The sequence below is a fragment of the Astatotilapia calliptera genome, chromosome 3 (assembly GCF_964374335.1).
Source record: "Astatotilapia calliptera chromosome 3, fAstCal68.1, whole genome shotgun sequence".
NCBI lineage: Eukaryota > Metazoa > Chordata > Actinopteri > Cichliformes > Cichlidae > Astatotilapia > Astatotilapia calliptera.
The window spans coordinates 13577178-13596588 of record NC_137424.1 but is presented as its reverse complement, the minus strand read 5'-3'; the positions used below and the strand labels follow the sequence as shown (position 1 = coordinate 13596588).

At 45.3% G+C, this 19411-nt stretch overlaps 2 protein-coding genes and 1 long non-coding RNA gene across 3 annotated transcripts in view; all 3 read left to right on the top strand.

Moving 5' to 3' along the window:
- The window catches only part of LOC113011591 (uncharacterized), a 207167-nt gene extending 195154 nt beyond the window's left edge, over positions 1-12013 (top strand). Inside the window, exon 6 of the mRNA XM_080298133.1 lies at positions 11281-12013. Coding sequence (XP_080154259.1) covers positions 11281-11408 — 128 coding nt within the window. The 3' untranslated portion in view covers positions 11409-12013. The remainder of the gene's footprint in view (positions 1-11280) is intronic.
- LOC145425217 (uncharacterized) overlaps positions 1-19411 on the top strand; it is a 300454-nt gene that overhangs the window by 269885 nt on the left and 11158 nt on the right. The gene's annotated exons all lie outside the window — the stretch shown is intronic.
- Positions 6777-9740, top strand: LOC145426150 (uncharacterized). Its single transcript, XM_080299682.1, has 4 exons — positions 6777-7269; positions 8406-8535; positions 9288-9366; positions 9528-9740. The coding sequence occupies exons 2-4, from the start codon at positions 8417-8419 to the stop codon at positions 9738-9740; spliced, it is 411 nt and encodes a 136-aa protein (XP_080155808.1). The 5' UTR covers positions 6777-7269; positions 8406-8416.

Sequence of the window (19411 nt, the reverse complement as noted above, 5' to 3'; positions counted from 1 at the left end):
GGCACTCACATTCCAATCATTGCTCCTTCAGTAAATGAAGGAGACTATGTGAACAGGAAGTCTTTCCACAGCATTAATGTACAGGTACATAAAATAAAAAATGAAATATAATCAGTGTTGGGTAAGTTACTTTAAAATAGTAACTTAGTTACATTACTAGTTACTTCTCTCAAAAGTAACTCAGTTACTTCAAGCTACTCATTATTTTCAAAGTAACTAGTTACTAGGGAAAGTAACTTTGGTTTTACTCAGAATTCTCTTGTTAATGTTTTGCTTCCATAACTTTGCCAGTCTTCTAGCTTGCTTACTTGCCACAAGTGCACTGTGCCACCTACCAATAGAAAGGAAAAGATAATGTGCATATTTCCACGAGAGAAATCCCACGCCTGGACCGTCATTGACTGCTGCCATGATTCTAGCCTACGTCACAGCGTCATGTGCGCCTTTTACATCCAACACAAAAACTGCAGTCGTGGTGCTTTCGATTGTACTCAGAACTCGGAAGTTCTGCCTTCTGAATAGGAAGATGTTGGTAACACCAGACTGCAGATGAGCTGCATGCAGGGCTGGACTGGGACAGAAAATTGGCCCGGACATTTTGACTAGAGACCGGCCCACCATTATAGGAAAAATCATAAAGCCTTTGAATGAAAATAAACGCTGTTGTGACAGTGATGTACACTGTTCTGATGGTATATATGCATCAATCTATCAATCGTTTGTTGTAAGATTCAGATAATCATTTTTTAAAAGCTAGACATTTTAAATGAGAATAAGAAAGAAAAGTATTTCTTTGTGCCCCCCTTTCCCTGTTAATGCCCTACATGCCCCCCTGGCAACACTTTGCTAGATCCGCCCCTGCACAGTTACCAGCTGTCAGCTACCTAAAAAAGGATCCTGGTGTTATTTGTCTCTCAGAAACAGTTCATAACTTCCCTTCAACTCATTCATGTCACCTAAAAGGTAAACCTGTTTCTCCATCACCTGTTCAGCTCTGATGATCCAGTAAGGACATCTCCTGGTTTCATCTTCATGTTTCCCTCTCACCAGATAACCAAACCATATCATGACCAGCAGCTTTTTTGCAGCTGTGGCTCCAGCAAACATCAGCTGATACTAGAAATTAATATTAAATAAATTCTAACAACAGCTGTAAATGTGCTGCTGTTGTTTAGCGCGACATCCGCTGGTTTCCTCTTTCGGCGCAAAGTGGGCGATAAACAAACAAGAGAGCCGATCAGCTGATCATTGATCAGTTTTCATGATTGAAGTAGAAACGGGAGAGGGAGAGGGGAGAATGAGAGAAGAAGAGGCAGCTGTGCAGCAAAGACACAGAATAACTCCAGCTTTGTGCCTTTTTCATTGTAGCTGAATTACGGGACAAACTCTGTTCCTTTTCACGTCAATAAGAAACGCGTAATATTTTCTCTGAATACCAGACGGGACGGTTGGCAACTCTAACTTATGAACAAAATAAAGTTCAACATCATTAACTTCATAGCACCCACCCAGCTGTATAGAAACTCCGTCGTGCTAGCTAGCACGCAGTACGGAAAAAGTCAGCATAACGAAAATAAACTCCACCTAAACTTGGTTCATATCTGACCCAGAGAGACTGCAGGTCATAACTTCTTACCTGAAGTTCAGTTCACACTTGGACCGGCGGCCGCCTCGGGTCTCTTTTCCTTCTGTGTCCCTTTTCCTTCATCCACCTGCTGGCCTCCACCACTTGCTAATGTTACTGAATCTGTGGAAGCTCCGCGATAGCTACCACACGAAGTAACGAGTAACGACCCTATCTAAATCCCAGTAACGACTAACGCGTTCCTGATTTTGGCATAATAACTAGTTACCGTGCTCGTTACCACAATAATAACGTAGTTACTGTAACGCGTTACTTAATAACGCATTAGTCCCAACACTGAATATAATAAATAACGTGTTAAATGGGTGGAAATCCCTAGATCAATGTTTAAATTAACACTCACACATTGACTCTGTCGGCTATGTTTTGCCATGCATGCTCCCTTTCTTTTGCAGCTGAGGCTGTGTTACTTTTTTTCCGCAAAATTTGCATGTTATCAGCATATGCTGCCATCAGAATTTCAGCCTCAAGTGCTGTAAAATACATTGACCACGCCTTCTTTCCCTCCGTCTCCATGGTGACTCGCTTAATCTGTGCTCCACTAATCAGGGCTTTATGTATCCTCGTGCGCGCGCTTAACTTGGGGTTAAAGCAACTCCGCGTTGATTGAACTACTTGTTATCAGCCTTTCTGAAACCGAATATTCCGAGTTGGACAGTTCGGGATTACTCAACCCTGAGTATCGTTTTTCACTCTGAGTTTTCTAAACCGGCTTCCTGAAATAGGGCCCTGACCTCTAAAACCATCCCAAGTAACAAGTTGGTCAGTCCATTTAAAGCAGGGGTCCCCAATCCCAGTCCACGAGGGCTGGTGTCTGCAGGTTTTAGATGTGTCCTTGATCCACCACAGCTGATTTAAATGGATAAATTACCTTCTCAACATGTCTTGAAGTTCTCCAGAGGCCTGGTAATGAACCAATGATTTGATTCAGGTGTGTTGACCCAGGGTGGGATCTAAAACCTGCAGGACACTGGCCCTCGTGGACTGGGATTGGGGACCCTGATTTAAAGCTTTGAATGACAGCCATTAAAAGGAACTTCTTTGATCAGCACCAGATTTCTGTTGATTTTCAGAATAAAATAATAAAGTCTTTAATACAATGGTTGATAATTACCAGTTTGATTATTTCAGTCAGAGCTGAATTTGCTCAGAGAGACAGGAAAGAAGAAGTGACACCAAGTTACTTTAATTCTGCCAGCACAAAGTTAAACAGTCACAAAGTCAGTGTGACGTTACATTAGTGACAGAGTGCTCTTATTTAGTGATGGGCAGATGAAGCTTCATGAAGCACTGAAGCTTTTCATCCAATTGGTTCATCCCAGCGCAAAGCTTCTTGAAGCTTCATTTGCTCTAGTAGGACACCTACTGGATGTAAAAATATTAGTTGGCATGAATTTGAAGAGGTTGGCCTTTTGCACACAGCCTGTAAATGTCAACAACAAAAGGAGTGTGTAAAACATGTATATTGTAGTGATGCAGTATACTTTGTATTGTTATACTGGCAGTATGGAAAATGATCATTTGGAAATGCTTAAAATGGAAATGATCATTTACTGTGAGGTGAGGTGTGGTTGGGGTGTGGACAGTGGTTGTGCTTTTGTAACGTTGAGGTATGGACAGCTACACACTGAGGCTTTGAGCCTCAGTCCTGCCTGTTCACATTTTATTCTGTAAAAACTAAATTTTCACTGCTTTTATAACCTTTAGTGGGGAGAACATAGCTAGGATTTAACGATTTAACAAATCTTTTGAATCCTTTGTCCTCGACAATGCTAAATGGCTGGGAGTCCTCAATCACCATGGTAACCAGGTCTTCATCTATTTGAGATTGTTCTCCTGAGGAAAGACAATAAAGACAAAGCACAAATATAAATACCACACATGTAACTTATTACAGTTGTATAATATTGTTATATCATTTAGTAACATTACTGCATGCTCTATTATCCTGGCATTTGATGGCTCACCTGGTCTTGCTCCACAATTGGTGTTCCCCTTATTCTCATGCATAGCTCTGTAGTGCCTAAGCATGGATGAGCTGTTGTTGTTATATCCCAGCTCCCTGGCACATAGCAAACACTTCACCTTGTACAAAAGTACAGACAGCTTAACATAAGTTTTATTGCACCATCAGTATTATGAAAATACATCTTCTGTGAAAATTTACATACCTTGTTGGGAGGAATAAAATCAAAATGTTCCCACACAGGGGAGGACATCCTCCTCTTCTTAGCTGGCTCCATTCTCTCCTGACTTTCTCTCCTCACTCTCATAAACCTCCAAACTGTCTCCAAACTCTCACTAACCGCAACTCTCCATCAAACACCCACGTTTTGAATGAAGTCTGAGGGTTTATATCGCTGTCATATCTCGCGGCAAAGTTCGAACCACTTCATGAACCAGTCACGTGGTACAGCCGGGCAGCGAGGCTTCGGACGTCATCATTTTCAGCTTCTCCCATAAATGAAGCAAGCCTCGATACGCGCATCGCGGAAACGCCGCCTCCATTACTCCACACAAGCTTCGAAGCCTCGATACAGAACGTCACATCACTGCTGCTCAGTGACATTCGTCTATCCTGGCCTGAAAGGAAACGCTACTGGTAGACTGCAGTGAGAACTGCCAGCATCTGAGCCAGACTCTGTCTCATCATGGTCACCTAAATGCACACTAATGGCAGGTTTTGTAATAAGGCAGATCGCGCTAACATAATATGCACTGTTGGTTGATTATTTACCTGCCGCATTAACGGGAGAGGACGATTCACGAGTCCGGAGCGGAATTAAAAACACGGCATTCATTTAAGGTCATCGCGTGTTTTGTGAGCAAATGCTTTTGCATATTCGTAGTGTTTCCTCCCTTAAATGAAATATCTACTTTGCAAGTATTGCAAGTTGCCCTGTTGTCATCCATTCTCGTAAAGTGTAACGTAACCAAACTTTTGAGCATTTGAGCCACTTAGGCGGTGTGTTTCCTGCCAGGTAAATGACGCTCCGCAACGTGGTGACGTCATTCAGGGCGACTGGAATCGATAAGGGAATCGTGGGAACCGGTTCTCAACAAGAACCGGTTTTCGATACCCATCCCTAAACCTCCCCACTACATGGCCACAGAGATTTCCACAGTCTGCACCTGTGTGGAACAGGAACACGACACAGAAATGTGTTACAAAGATCTAGTCTGGTTAAATATTACAGTTTATCTTTCAGGTTCATTTCTTGGATGATTTTGTAAGAAACAAACTGCTTGAATGCGACTAAATGAGTTGGAGGAACGATTTGAAGGTAAATTATTATTACTTGGAGGCTTTTTTTGCAGCAACTGTGACACTTAGTAGTAGAACTGACACACAAAACAACAACTACACTAACTATATACTCTGCAACACACCCAGTGAGCTTGATTTGAAAACCTTTCCTGTCTTACTGACATCACTGAGTTCATCCCTGAAGTTGGTCCAAAGATTCAGACGCAGTCTTGGGCAGTTAAAGGTGAGTCTGTCATGGGTCTCTGTGACCCAGCATTTTAACTTGTTGTGTTTTATGTTGTGCTTCTGAGTCCTTGGTTGTGCTGTTTTGTGGCAAAACTGCCCTTCACTACTACCTCTCCCACCCGGAGAACAAAGACTCCTACATCAGGGTACTTTTGGTTGGTTACAGCTCAGCTTTCAATCCTGTGATCCCACAAAAACTCACTCACAAGCTGGCTACACCCGACCTGTACACCACCCTCTGTGACTGGCAACACTCGGCCTGCACCCTCCACCCTCTGCGACCGGCTACGCTCGGCCTGCACCCTCCACCCTCTGTATCTGGCAACGCTCGACCTGCACCCTCCACCCTCTGTGACTGGGTACACTCGGCCTGCACCCTCCACCCTCTGTGACTGGCTACACTCGGCCTGCACCCTCCACCCTCTGTGGCTGGCTACACTCGGCCTGCACCCCACCCTCTGTGACTGGCTACACTCAGCCTGCACCCTCCACCCTCTGTGACTGGCGACGCTCGACCTGCACCCCACCCTCTGTGACTGGCTACACTCAGCCTGCATCATCCACCCTATGTGACTGGCTACACTTGGCCTGCACCCTCCACCCTCTGTGACTGGCTACAGGGCTTTTTGACTGGCAGACAAACACTGGCATCCCACAGGGTTGCGTCCTCAGCCCCATCCTCTACACCCTGGTCACCCATGACTGTGTCGCCTCCAACAATGACAACATCATTTTGAAGTTCACGGATGTCACTGCAGTGATTGGTCACATCACTGGAGAGGACGACGTGGCTTATAGGAGAGAGGAGGCTGGTCTGGTGTCACGGTGTGAGGACAACAACCTCACCCTCAACACTGATAAGACAAAGGAGATGATAGTGGACACGAGGAAGAAGAAGAGGCCTCACCAGCCGCTGTTTACCCGGGAGCGTGAAGTGGAGAGGGTGAGCAGCAGTACCTGGGCGTCCACATCAGTGAGGACCTCACCTGGACACTGAACACCACACAGCTGGTCAAGAAGGCTCAGCAGCTGCTGTATTTCCTGAGGAGGCTGAGGAAATTTGGTATGTTGGCCAAGATCCTCAGCAGGTTCTACAGCTGCACTGTGGAGAGCAGCTTGACCAGCTGCATCACTGCATGGTATGGCAGCACTACTGCTATGGAGCGCAAATGCCTGCAGAAGGATACAGTCACGCTGGAGAAGGATGAAGGAGTCTGACCTGAGCCAGTGTTTGACATGAACACATCAGCACTGCTGTCAGTGAGCCTAACGACAGCCGTTAGCATCATTTCAGTGTTTCAGTCATAAAAACACTTCCTGTCACTGTGGTGGTTACAGTGACATCATGCAGTTTGTGCTTTGACCTCCAGAGGGCGACAAATCAGCACAGACAGAGAGCTCCATTCAAACTTTGCTGCCATCAGGAATAATTCTTCAAATATAATCATCAGTGTTTGAGCAGTTATGATATCAGGGACAATCTAGACATGTGTGACAATACTGAACATGTCACATGACACACCTCAAACATCATGTGATCCACTCTCAGTCTGCACTTTCATTCATGACTTCAACAGGTTGAAATGAGCTTTGAAGAAACATTCAGTGAAATAAATCTTTCATGGATTCATGTGAGCAGCAGATGAACTTTGTACCAACAACATCTTCAATAACAGAGTCTGAATGAAGCTCAGGTGTTGATGCTGCTCACTGATTGGACGCTTGGTTTCAGCTCTGCTCTCCGTCTTTACTGCACAGGTGAAGGTAGAAAGTGTGACTGGATCTATAGACTGTAAACAGAGAAACATGCTGAACATTTGAAGCTTTGCAGCAGAAATGTTCATGTTACAAATACAGCAGAGCTGATCTGGGATCAGTGTGTTCACACCTGCAGCTACAACAAGGTTTCATGTCTCCACACGTCAGCATGTGAACTTTACTCTGACTCAGTCTGAGCAGTCAGACGGCATATTTTTAAAGTTAACACATCAGCACACACAGAGCTGAGCCCCTCCCACCTGTGCTGAGTTTCAGGTGGAGCCCCGCCTCCTTCCAGGAAGCAGCTCACCTGTGTGTCCGTGTTTAGTGTCCAGGTGTGGAGTGGAGCTTGTTGTTGGTGTGTGAAGAAACTGTAAGTTTGCTTCGTTTCCTCCTTTAACAGTTTGTCTTTAGGAACTTTACTGTTTGTTCAGCTCGTGTTTGATTTCTTCACACAACAAACTGTGTGTGTTTGTATTTCCGGTCTCTCCATTAAAGTCAGTGTGTAATGTTTTCCTGGCTAACATCAGCTGTGTGCAGCTTAGTTCAGCACAAATCTGCCGCTCCATAGTTCACGGTAACGGACTCACAGCTGGACCAACGAGGCCGAGTGTGTCCGCCACTCTGAGCTACGTTCGTGTTTGTGTACTTGTAGTTTGTACTTTGTGAGTTCACTCAGAGCCCACAGAGGACGCAGCGTACGTGATGACGTCACAGCCCTTTACCTCCTTTACTGTCACTGTGATTAATATTTACACACGAGACACCTGCAGAGCTCTGACGCTAAGCTAGCACACAGCATGCTAACGCTAAGCTAACACTAAGCTAGCCAAGAACCCAGAGTGACGTTAAAGCTGAGTAAACACTGACCCCAGACCAGCACCGTGATAAAGTGAGCTGCTGCTGCTGCTGCTGCTGAACAGGTAACAAAGTGATGAGCAGTCAGGCTGCAGGTTTCTACCTGTTCATGTTTCTACAGTAGAATCACTTTGAAGTGTCTTTGTGCTGTTTCATCTTTGATTTGTGTTCATAAACACTCAGAGAAACATCACGTGACCTCATCAGGATCTGTGTTGGTGTGTCTGTGCTCCAGATTTTTGTGCTCCATGTCTGTGCTCCAGGTGTTTGTGCTCCAGGTGTTTGTGCTCCAGATGTTTGTGCTCCAGGTGTTTGTGCACCAGGTGGAAAGGCTCTCAGTTTCCTCCTTGAAATAAGTGTTTATATTGTTGTTATATTGTTGACCCTTTATTGATCATGTGACTCATCACATGATCAGTCGTGAGCATCATCCAGATCACAGCTGAAGAAGCTTCTCTGATGAAACGTCTTCCAGAAACTTAAAGGCGTCTCTTTTCTCTCCAAGCTCCTTAGATCACATGACCTGGATGACTGAACCTACAGACATATTGACCTGGTTTCATGGTCACATGACAGGTCAGAGGTCAGCGACTGTAACTCAGTTCCTCCTGTTAATGTGAACTCACTGAGTCTTTGTGGTTTACCTCTCAGACTGACTGAAGATGATGATGGAGGAAGAGGAGGACAGAGCAGAGTCTGCAGGGTCCAGCTGTCTGTCTGTGAGGAGTGACGGGTCCAAAGGTGGAAATCCAGACTTCAGTGGTGAACCTGGAGCAACGAGGTCAGAGAGCTGAACTCACTGAGTAACAGAAATAATTCTGCACTGACATTATAATCAGTGTTGACTCTGGTTGATTGTCTGACTGTGTTTGTGAGCTGAGAGGAAATGAAAATGAGTTTGTAACAAAAATCAGTTTTGTCCAGTTTTCCTGTAAAAAGCTGAACTCTAATCTAAGAGGATGTTACTGACAGGAAACAGCTGCATTATCTGCAGTCTGTGTGATCACAGCTGCTTCAATCATGTTTGTGTCTGCAGAGGTCAGAGGTCACAGTCTGCAGGGTCCAGCTGTCCGTCTGTGAGGAGTGACCGGTCCAAAGATGACGTTCCAGACTTCAGTGGTGAACCTGGAGCCACGAGGTCAGAGAGCTGTGATGACTCCTTTACATGTTTGTGTTTCCTGGATAAATATGACCTGAAACATCCTCAGATTGTTACAAAGATTCATTAAAAAGAAAACAATGAAAGAGAAAAGATCCAAATGTTCCACTTGGTCATTTGCTGTTTGAGGAGACTCGGATCATGTTCTGGTTTTGGAGCAGTGATCTGCTGATGGTTCAGTTTAATGAGCTTCTTAAAAATCATCCCTGACATCACCACTGAAAGGACGTCCATGAAAACAGACTGAAAATTACTGATATGTTCACAATCTGAGAGTTTAAAACTTGACAGACTTGATTCAGATGAAGTTATTTGAGCAGAAACTCCTGGATCTTTATCCTGTGTTGATCTAATCATTCATGGTTCCTCCACAGAGTGGACCAGCAGAGCTCAGAGGTTCCCAGTGGTCAGTCTGCCCAGCAGCATCAAACACAGCTGGACTCCATATTTATGGTCTGTACATGTACAACAACTACTGTTACATCTGTTCTGTTCACAGTCATCTCCATGCTGCTCTTTGTAGACCAGTGGATCGTCAGTGTGTCCAACATGGATCTGATGTTTGGCTCCATGATTTCACTCTGATTGGCTCATTCATAAATATTCTGTTCCAGCTGCTGGAGGACAACATCATCACTTTTGTGAAGAACGAGCTGAAGAAGATCCAGAAGGTTCTGAGTCCAGATTACCCAGAATGCTTAGAGAGTCAGAGGAGCAGCAGCAGAGAGGCGTTTGTGAAGATCACAGTGGACTTCCTGAGGAGAATGAAGCAGGAGGAGCTGGCTGACCGTCTGCAGAGACGTAAGAGGATTTATCTAAAGATTTAAGCTGCTGGATAAATGAACATTTTCCAGAGATGAAAGATGGAGCAACATGTTTTAAAGATTCATTCTTTTGGAATTAAGTGTTTGTTTCCACTTTCAAAAGATATTCTACATATTTCTTCTCTTTCAGAACTTCTAAAATAAAATATGATTGTTAAAGTTGTATTTTTATTATTATTATTCAGAACTTCCAGCTCCAGTTTGTCATCGTAACCTTAAATCCACCCTGAAGAAGAAGTTCCAGTGTGTGTTTGAGGGCATCGCTAAAGCAGGAAACCCAACCCTCCTGAATCAGATCTACACAGAGCTCTACATCACAGAGGGAGGGACTGCAGAGGTCAATGATGAACATGAGGTCAGACAGATTGAAAAAGCTTCCAGGAAACCAGACAGACCAGAAACAACAATCAGACAAGAAGACATCTTTAAAGCCTCACCTGGAAGAGATGAACCAATCAGAACAGTGCTGACAAAGGGAGTGGCTGGCATTGGGAAAACAGTCTTAACACAGAAATACAGCCTGGACTGGGCTGAAGACAAAGCCAACCAGGACATCCAGTTCATATTTCCATTCACTTTCAGAGAGCTGAATGTGCTGAAAGAGGAAAAGTTCAGCTTGGTGGGACTTGTTCATCACTTCTTTACTGAAACCAAAGAAGCAGGAATCTGCAGCTTTGAAGACTTCCAGGTTGTGTTCATCTTTGATGGTCTGGATGAGTGTCGGCTTCCTCTGGACTTCCACAAAACTACAATCCTAACTGACCCTAGAAAGTCCACTTCAGTGGATGTGCTGCTGATAAACCTCATCAGGGGGAAACTGCTTCCCTCTGCTCGCCTCTGGATAACCACACGACCTGCAGCAGCCAATCAGATCCCTCCTGACTGTGTCGGCATGGTGACAGAGGTCAGAGGGTTCACTGACCCACAGAAGGAGGAGTACTTCAGGAAGAGATTCAGAGATGAGGAGCAGGCCAGCAGGATCATCTCCCACATCAAGAAAGCTCGAAGCCTCCACATCATGTGCCACATCCCAGTCTTCTGCTGGATCACTGCTACAGTTCTGGAGGATGTGCTGGGAACCAGAGAGGGAGGACAGCTGCCCAAGACCCTGACTGAGATGTACATCCACTTCCTGGTGGTTCAGGCCAAAGTGAAGAAGGTCAAGTATGATGGAGGAGCTGAGACAGATCCACACTGGAGTCCAGAGAGCAGGAAGATGATGGAGTCTCTGGGAAAACTGGCTTTTGATCAGCTGCAGAAAGGAAACCTGATCTTCTATGAATCAGACCTGACAGAGTGTGGCATCGATATCAGAGCAGCCTCAGTGTACTCAGGAGTGTTCACACAGATCTTTAAAGTGGAGAGAGGACTGTACCAGGACAAGGTGTTCTGCTTCATCCATCTGAGTGTTCAGGAGTTTCTGGCTGCTTTTCATGTCCATCTGACCTTCAGCAACTCTGGACTCAATCTGCTGGAAGAACAACAAACAACCTCAAAGAAATCTAAATTATTTAAGAAACCAAACCTACAATCTCTTCACCAGAGTGCTGTGAACAAGGCCTTACGGAGTCCAAATGGACACCTGGACTTGTTCCTCCGCTTCCTCCTGGGTCTTTCACTGCAGACCTATCAGACTCTCCTACGAGGTCTGATGACACAGACAGGAAGTAGCTCACAGACCAATAAGAAAACAGTCCAGTACATCAAGGAGAAGCTCAGTGAGAATCTGTCTGCAGAGAAAAGCATCAATTTGTTTCACTGTCTGAATGAACTGAATGATCGTTCTCTAGTGGAGGAGATCCAACAGTCCCTGAGATCAGGAAGTCTCTCCACAGATGAACTGTCTCCTGCTCAGTGGTCAGCTCTGGTCTTCATCTTACTATCATCAGAAGAAGATCTGGATGAGTTTGACCTGCAGAAATACTCTGCTTCAGAGGAGGCTCTTCTGAGGCTGCTGCCAGTGGTCAAAGCCTCCAACAAAGCTCTGTGAGTACATTTGTACTCATGTCTTTACTTTTAACATCCAACTGTGTCAGTAATTTATTTCACCAGGTTTTCTGTCTTTGTATGAATTTGTAAAGTTTTGGGATTTCTCCAATACAACTGTGACCTCTTTGATGCCTCCAGAACTCGAGACGCTGGATTCACCAAATCAAATCAAATCAAATCACTTTTATTGTCACATCACATGTGCAGGCACACTGGCACAGCACATGCAAGTGAAATTCTTGTGTGCGAGCCCCACAAGCAACAGAGATGTGCAAAACACAACAACACAAACGAGCAAAATACAAGAATGGCTAATCTGAAACTAATAAATATATGTACAATATATAATATATAATAGTGTATGCATTTCTGGATGTGTATACTAAATATTATCCTACGTGTGTGTGTGTGTGTGTGTGTGTGTGTGTGTGTGTGTGTGTGTGTGTGTGTGTGTGTGTGTGTGTGTGTGTGTGTGTGTGTGTGTGTGTGTGTGTGTGTGTGTATACACATTTTTACAAATTAAATAGTAAAAAAATAATAAATAAAATATATAAAAATATACAGAGTTGAATATGTGCAAAACAAGTGGCAATTATATACAGTGTGGAGTGCATAGTGTTGAAGTTCCAGTAGTGAAGCTGAGCTGTCTATGAAGTGTTCAGCAGTCTGATGGCCTGATGGAAAAAGCTGTCTCTCAGTCTGCTGGTACGGGACCGGATGCTGCAGAACCTCCTTCCTGATGGAAGTAGTCTGAACAGTTTATGGCTGGGGTGACTGGAGTCCTTGATGATCCTCCCCGCTTTCCTCAGGCACCGCTTCCTGTAGATGTCTTGGAGGGAGGGAAGCTCACCTCCAATTATCTGTTCAGAGCACCGCACTACTCGCTGGAGAGCTTTGCAGTTGTAGGCGGTGCTGTTGCCATACCAGGTGGTGATGCATCCAGTGAGGATGCTCTCAATGGCACAGTGATAGAAGGTCCTGAGGATGCGGGGGCTCATGCCGAATCTTTTCAGTCTCCTGAGAAAGAAGAGGCGCTGCTGCGCCTTCTTCACTGTTTTGTTTATGTGTACTGACCACGTAAGATCCTCAGCCAGATGTATTCCAAGGAACCGGAAGCTGCTCACTCTCTCCACAGCAGCGCCGTTGATGGTGATGGGGGTGTGTACTTCTCTGCACCTCCGGAAGTCCACTATCAACTCCTTTGTCTTTGCGACGTTGAGGGTGAGATGGTTGTCTTGACACCAGTGGGTCAGGGCGCTGACCTCCTCCCTGTAAGCCGTCTCATCACCGTTGGTGATAAGACCCACCACTGTAGTGTCGTCCGCAAACTTCACAATGATGTTGGAGTTGTTAGTGGCTGTGCAGTCGTAGGTGTAGAGTGAGTATAGAAGAGGGCTCAGTACACACCCCTGTGGAGCACCAGTGTTCAGTGTGATGGGGGATGAGGTGATGCTGCCCAGTCTGACCACCTGGCGTCTGTCAGACAGGAAGCTAAGGATCCAGCTGCAGAGGGAGCTACTCAGTCCTAGATCCTGCAGTTTCCTGTCCAGCTTCGAGGGAACGATGGTATTGAATGCTGAGCTGTGTTAAGGTTCAAAATATTGGGGATGGACACCAGAGGAAAAACCCACAATAACAACACTGGTCCGGTCGGGTTGAGTCAAACGATGATTTAATGATCACACACGTGGGAGATGGACACTGTATGCAGACAGTCTCAGATCTCATCTCAAAAAACACATCACCATAGTTTTATGAAATCAGGGTATTAGAACGCCCCTTCATGCGTAGTGACAGGTGTAATACAATCAATGTTGACAATTTTATTTAACACAAAGAATAACATTGTCTCCTTCCCGAGGGCAGACGCTGACTGCCCCCTTGTCCTGGAACCATCTGTACCCTGCTAAGACACAACATGGCAGCTACAAGGACATTTGTTAAGACCATCAGTGTGTATTGCTCTAAATCAAGTATATAATATTAAATGAATATTGCTGGATCAGCTACTTCTACTTAAAACATATTAGAACATGACTAAGCACAAAATCACCAAGAATAACATCTTATAAGTGCTGTGTAAGCGCGTGTGGCCTTCCAAGCTCAAAGCCTTTGCCCTCCATAGATCAGCCAGACATCACGCTGGCTGTAGCTTTTAACCTTTAATTACCTTGAGCACAACTCTAGAATAAGCAACAAACTGCAATGTGTATGGAATGATCATAGTTACATCTGCAATGGAAAATCATGTTATTATTCTGGTACCTGCAAGGAAAAAGATCAAACTAAAGTTATAACAATCACTGTAATGCAAAGGATGATGTAAAGTCAAAAACTTCAATTTATGTTTAATGCAAAGCTGATTATATACTTCTGGTGAACTAATAATGCCATATTAAAATATTAAATGATAATGAGAAAAACATCCCCTCCTTATTCTACAGCTGTAATCTACAAACAGCATTCTCACATACGTGTCTCTCTTCTCCAGGTGTGACAGGGCAGTATGTAGTGTCAGGGCTATGGCATCATCAGTGGACCTGTTGTGGCGGTATGCAAACTGTAGAGGGTCCAGTGAGTCAGGTAGTGCAGAGCAGATGAAGTCTCTGACCAGCTTCTTGAAGCATTTGCTCACGATGGGGGTCAGGGCTACAGGTTGCCAGTCGTTCAATGAGGAGATGGTGGAGGATTTGGGTACAGGGACGATGGTGGCCATTTTGAAGCAGGCTGGGACTACAGACAGAGAGAGGGAAAGGTTGAAGATGTGTGTGAACACTCCAGCCAGCTGAGCCGCGCAAGACTTGAGGACGCGGCCGGGAATCCCGTCCGGACCAGTAGTTTTGCGCGCGTTCACCTTCCTGAAGCACTTCCGCACATCCTCCTCAGACACAGTGTGCGCACTGACGTCATCCGCGGTGCGCACACTGTCCGGTCTCATGGTGTTCGCTGTGTCGAATCTAGCGTAGAATACGTTTAGATCCTCACACAGAGAGGCCGTGGTCTGCGGTGTGCTGGTTTTCACTCTAAAGTCTGCGATCGTGTTTAGTCCCTGCCACATACTCCGAGGGTTGTAGAACTGTTGCTCCACCCTGTCCCTGTACTCACGTTTGGCTGCTTTGATCGTCTTCCGGAGTTGGTAATGTGCGTGTTTGTAGTCCGATGTGTTCGCGGAGGCAAAGGTGGTGTTCCGTGCCGCCAGTGCTGCGCGAACATCTCCGTTAATCCAGGGTTTTTGATTTGGGAAGGATTTAACTGTTCTGGATGGGACGACATCTTCCACGCATTTCCTGATAAATCCACAGACTGAGTCTGTGTATTCATCAATGTCTTTTGCGGCTACGTGAAACATTTCCCAGTCCGCGTGATCAAAACAGTCCCGCAGCGCAAACTCCGATTGGTCCGTCCAACAGTGCACCGCCCTCCGGGTTGGAGCTTCCTGTTTCAGCTTCTGCCTGTAGGCGGGCAGGAGCAGGATGGAGCAGTGATCTGATTGGCCGAATGGGGCGCGGGGGAAGGCTTTGTACGCATCCCGGAAAGAGGTGTAACAGTGGTCGAGAAGCCGGTTCCCACATGTATTAAAGGGAATGTGTTGATGTAGTTTTGGTGAGACTTTCTTCAGGTTTCCCTTATTAAAGTCTCCAGCTGTGATAAACGCTGCCTCCGGGTGTGCGGTTTCCTCACTGCTGATCGCGCTGTACAGTTCCCTGAGTGCTCGGTCAGTATCGGCTTGTGGGGGCATGTAAACAGCCGTAATAATCACTGCTGTAAATTCCCTCGGTAGCCAAAATGGCCGGCACTTAATCATCAGGTACTCCAGGTCCGGTGAGCAGAAGGATTTGACCGGGTGCACGTTCGCATAATCACACCAGCTGTTGTTGATCATGAAACATACACCACCGCCTCTGCTTTTCCCAGTAAGATCCTGTGACCTGTCCACGCGATGCACGGAGAACCCCGGCAGTTGTATTGCAGAGTCCGGTACCTTGTCCGATAGCCAGGTTTCTGTGAGGCAGATCACGCAGCAGTCCCGCATCTCTCGCTGGAACGAGATCCGCGCCCGAAGCTCGCACAGCTTGTTCTCCAGAGACTGCACATTAGCCAGTAATAAACTGGGTAACGGTGGTCTGTAAGTGCGCCGTCTCAGTCGAACCAGAACGCCAGATCTTCTCCCTCTGCGTCGGCGTTTGCGGCCTCCAGGGACAGAGAACAAAGGCGTCTCAGGTGAGATGAATGGGGGGTCTGCAAACGGAGCGTCCGTGTTGCAAAACTTGAACTCCGGAAAGTTATAAGAAAGACCGTCTTTTATGTCCAGTAAGGTTTGTCGGTCATACACAAGGAGACAAGTGCTGCTCGTGAAAAAATAAAGGAAAAGTAAAATTAAACACAGAAGAAAGCCGTTGCTTGGGGGAGCTCGCGACGAGGCTGCCATACTCGGCGCCATGCTGGTGACCTGTAATCGTTTTTCTTTGGCGCCAAAGACTATTACCTCAGTTTTGTTTTTGTTTAGCTGGAGAAAATTGTGAGACAACCAGTCATTGATTTCCTCAATGCATTTACCAAGAGCCTGCACAGGGCCTTGGTCTCCTGGTGACATTGTGATATATATTTGTGTGTCATCTGCATAGCTGTGATAGTTTATTTTGTTGTTGTTTATAATCTGTGCCAGTGGGAGCATGTAAATGTTAAACAGAAGGGGTCCCAAGATGGAACCTTGGGGAACTCCACATGTGATACTTGTCTGCTCAGATGTGAAGTTACCTATTGATACAAAGTATTTCCTGTTTTCTAAGTATGTTTTGAACCAGTTTAGTACAGTTCCTGAAAGACCTGTCCAGTTCTCCAGTCGTTTGAGTAATATGTTGTGGTCAACTGTATCAAATGCTGCACTGAGATCCAGTAAAACTAAGACTGACATTTTTCCACTGTCTGTATTCAGACATATGTTATTGAACACTTTGGTCAGAGCGGTTTCAGTGCTGTGGTTCTGTCTAAAACCTGACTGGAAGGCATCGTAGCAGTTATTCTGTTTTAAGAAGTAATTGAGCTGTTGAGAAACTGCTTTTTCAATGATCTTACTTAAAAATGGGAGATTTGAGATCGGCCTGTAGTTGTTCATTTGTGTCTTGTCAAGATTGTCCTTTTTCAGTATAGGTTTTATTACAGCAGTTTTTAGTGATTCTGGAAACACACCTGATAATAAAGAAAAGTTGACGATCTGTAACAGGTCTGACTCTAAAGTCTTTGAGACCTTTTTGAAAAAACTTGTTGGCAGGACATCTAAACAGCAGGAGGAGGAGTTCAGTTTACCTAAGATGTCCTCCAGGTCTTTGCTGTTAATAGGTTGAAACTGTTTCATGGTGTTTAAACAGTTTTTTGGTGGACACAGTACATATCCTGGATCTGCTGTTGATGTACCAATTGCTTGTCTAATTTTTTGGATTTTTTCAGTGAAGAATTTGGCAAAGTCATTGCAGGCCATGGTCGAATGAAATTCAGCTGCCACTGACACAGGAGGGTTTGTTAGCCTGTCAACTGTAGAAAATAAGACCCGAGCATTATGGCTGTTTTTAGTGATGATGTCAGAGAAGTAGGACCTCCTTGCATTCCTCAGTTGTAAATTATAATTGTGAAGTTTCTCTTTATAAATGTCATAATGAACCTGGAGGTTTGTTTTTCTCCATCTGCGCTCAGCTTTCCTACACTCTCTTTTTTCATTTTTCACCAGTGTGGAGTTTCTCCATTGAGACGTTTTCCTTCCAGAGATAACCTTCACCTTAATGGGAGCAATAGTGTCCATTACATTTAACATGTTAGCATTGAAGCTATTGACGAGCTCATTGACTGACCCTCTGGGCAGGTCAGGTGTTAATGGGAAGACCTGGTTAAAAATTGCACTACTGTATTCAGTTATACACCGTTTTGTGATCACTGTTGTTGATATATTTGTGTGGGCTGAGATTTTACTTTCAAAGAAAACACAGTAATGATCAGACAGGCCCACATCAGACACAGTAACCTTTGAAATGCTCAGGCCTTTGGAGATCAGTAGGTCAAGAGTGTGTCCTCTATTATGTGTGGCCTCTGTTACATGCTGAGTCAGCCCAAAGTTGCCCAGAGTGTTACTCAGGTCTTTAGTCCCTTTGTCCTGAGGGTTGTCCACATGAATGTTAAAATCCCCAGCAATAATTACACAGTCAAAATCAAGAGTCTGTGGCACACAAGGTATGTTTACTATGTTTAAAGATCTTTTAGAGTGCAGCTCTCTGTGTTTTGACCAGGCCACATGTCTCCTGTCACCTAAAAGTACAGACATTTTAAAACCTTCTAGTAAACAGGGTCCCAGCTTCTCCTGGGAAAAGTCATCACTGCCATAATCCTCACAGCCCGGACCCTCCACACATCACACATCAGACTGCGGAGACAGGGCATGAAGAGGAACTAAGGGGGGCGAGGCTGGGCAATGTGACTTCGATTGCTCTGTTGAGGGTGGGGCTCGATGGCGAACCTTTGGCCGCTCTGGTGGGGGGTTTATGGGGGACAAAAAGGGATTGGGACGGGGGGTAGATCTGAGCCCAGCATTGACCCGCTCCATCATCTCCTCAGTGAATTTCAGGTGTGGAGAGGAGGGAGAAAGGGAGGGGGAGGAGGGTGATGGCCTGTCAGGGGTTTGGGGGACTGGGGAAGGTCGTGGTCCCTTGTCCTGGTCGTTGGTGTTGTTGAGAGAGTTGGAGGCAAATAGGGACCCCTCTTCTTGCCTTAGATGTCTCTCCTTTCTGAGGCTCTTCCCGGGTGGGGGCAAATGGAGCTCCTCCTCAAGGTTTCTGCTGGGCTTTGTCTGTTCTTGGAGTACTGTTTGTTCCTCTTTATGAGATAACTCCTCGTTTATCTCAGCCTTGGCACCAAGCACGGATGGATGACGTATGGAATAAAACAAGTTGGAGGTGAACAGTTTCAACCCTGACTTGTTAAAATTAAATCCATTTGCTTTGAACAGATGCCTGCGTTCCCAAAAAATATTAAAGTTGTCGATAAAGTGCACTGAGTGGTCAGCACATGCTGATATAAGCCATTTAGTCAGTGTAAACAACCTGCTGAATCTCTCGTCTCCTCCTCTGACCGGCGGTACAGGTCCACTGATGAATACAGCTGCATTCAGAGAGTTTACAGTATTTAATAATCCAGTAAAGTCCCGTTTCAGAACCTCCGACTGTTGTTTGGACACATCGTTTGACCCTGTATGCAGAACAATGTTTGTCACAGTTGGATATTCATCTGCAATTTGAAGAATTCTCTCCTTCAGGTTGTTGACCATATCGTTAGGAAAGCAGAGGACTTTAGTGTTCTTACCGCACATCCTTTGTACATCCTTTACGGCAGAGTCATCCACAATCAGAGTTTCAGGCCTAGCCTTTAGCTTTCCCTGTGGCCTTTCACTTTTCAACAGATTTTCAGACCTTATTTCGCTGCTTTTAGATGGATGGTTGTCCGATATAGATCCAGGGTCCTTTGATAGTGGAGCAAATCTGTTCTGCAGTTTCACATTCAGTTGTTTTGGAGGTTTGTTGTTAACCTTCCTATTCACGGTTGTCCAGTCCTGTTTCCTCCCGTATACAGGGGTAGAAGAGCTTCTCTGTCTCGTAGGAAGTGAAGGCCAGTCGGTTTCAGAGATTTCAGCTCGCTGTGCC

What these genes read in the sequence shown, in the direction of transcription:
- LOC145426150 (XM_080299682.1), top strand. Translation starts at nt 8,417, where the DNA reads ATGATGATGGAGGAAGAGGAGGACAGAGCAGAGTCTGCAGGGTCCAGC. An exon ending in GGTGAACCTGGAGCAACGAG is followed by an intron (nt 8,536 to 9,287) that starts GTCAGAGAGCTG and finishes GTTCCTCCACAG; the next exon opens with AGTGGACCAGCAGAGCTCAG. An exon ending in AGCTGGACTCCATATTTATG is followed by an intron (nt 9,367 to 9,527) that starts GTCTGTACATGT and finishes ATTCTGTTCCAG; the next exon opens with CTGCTGGAGGACAACATCAT.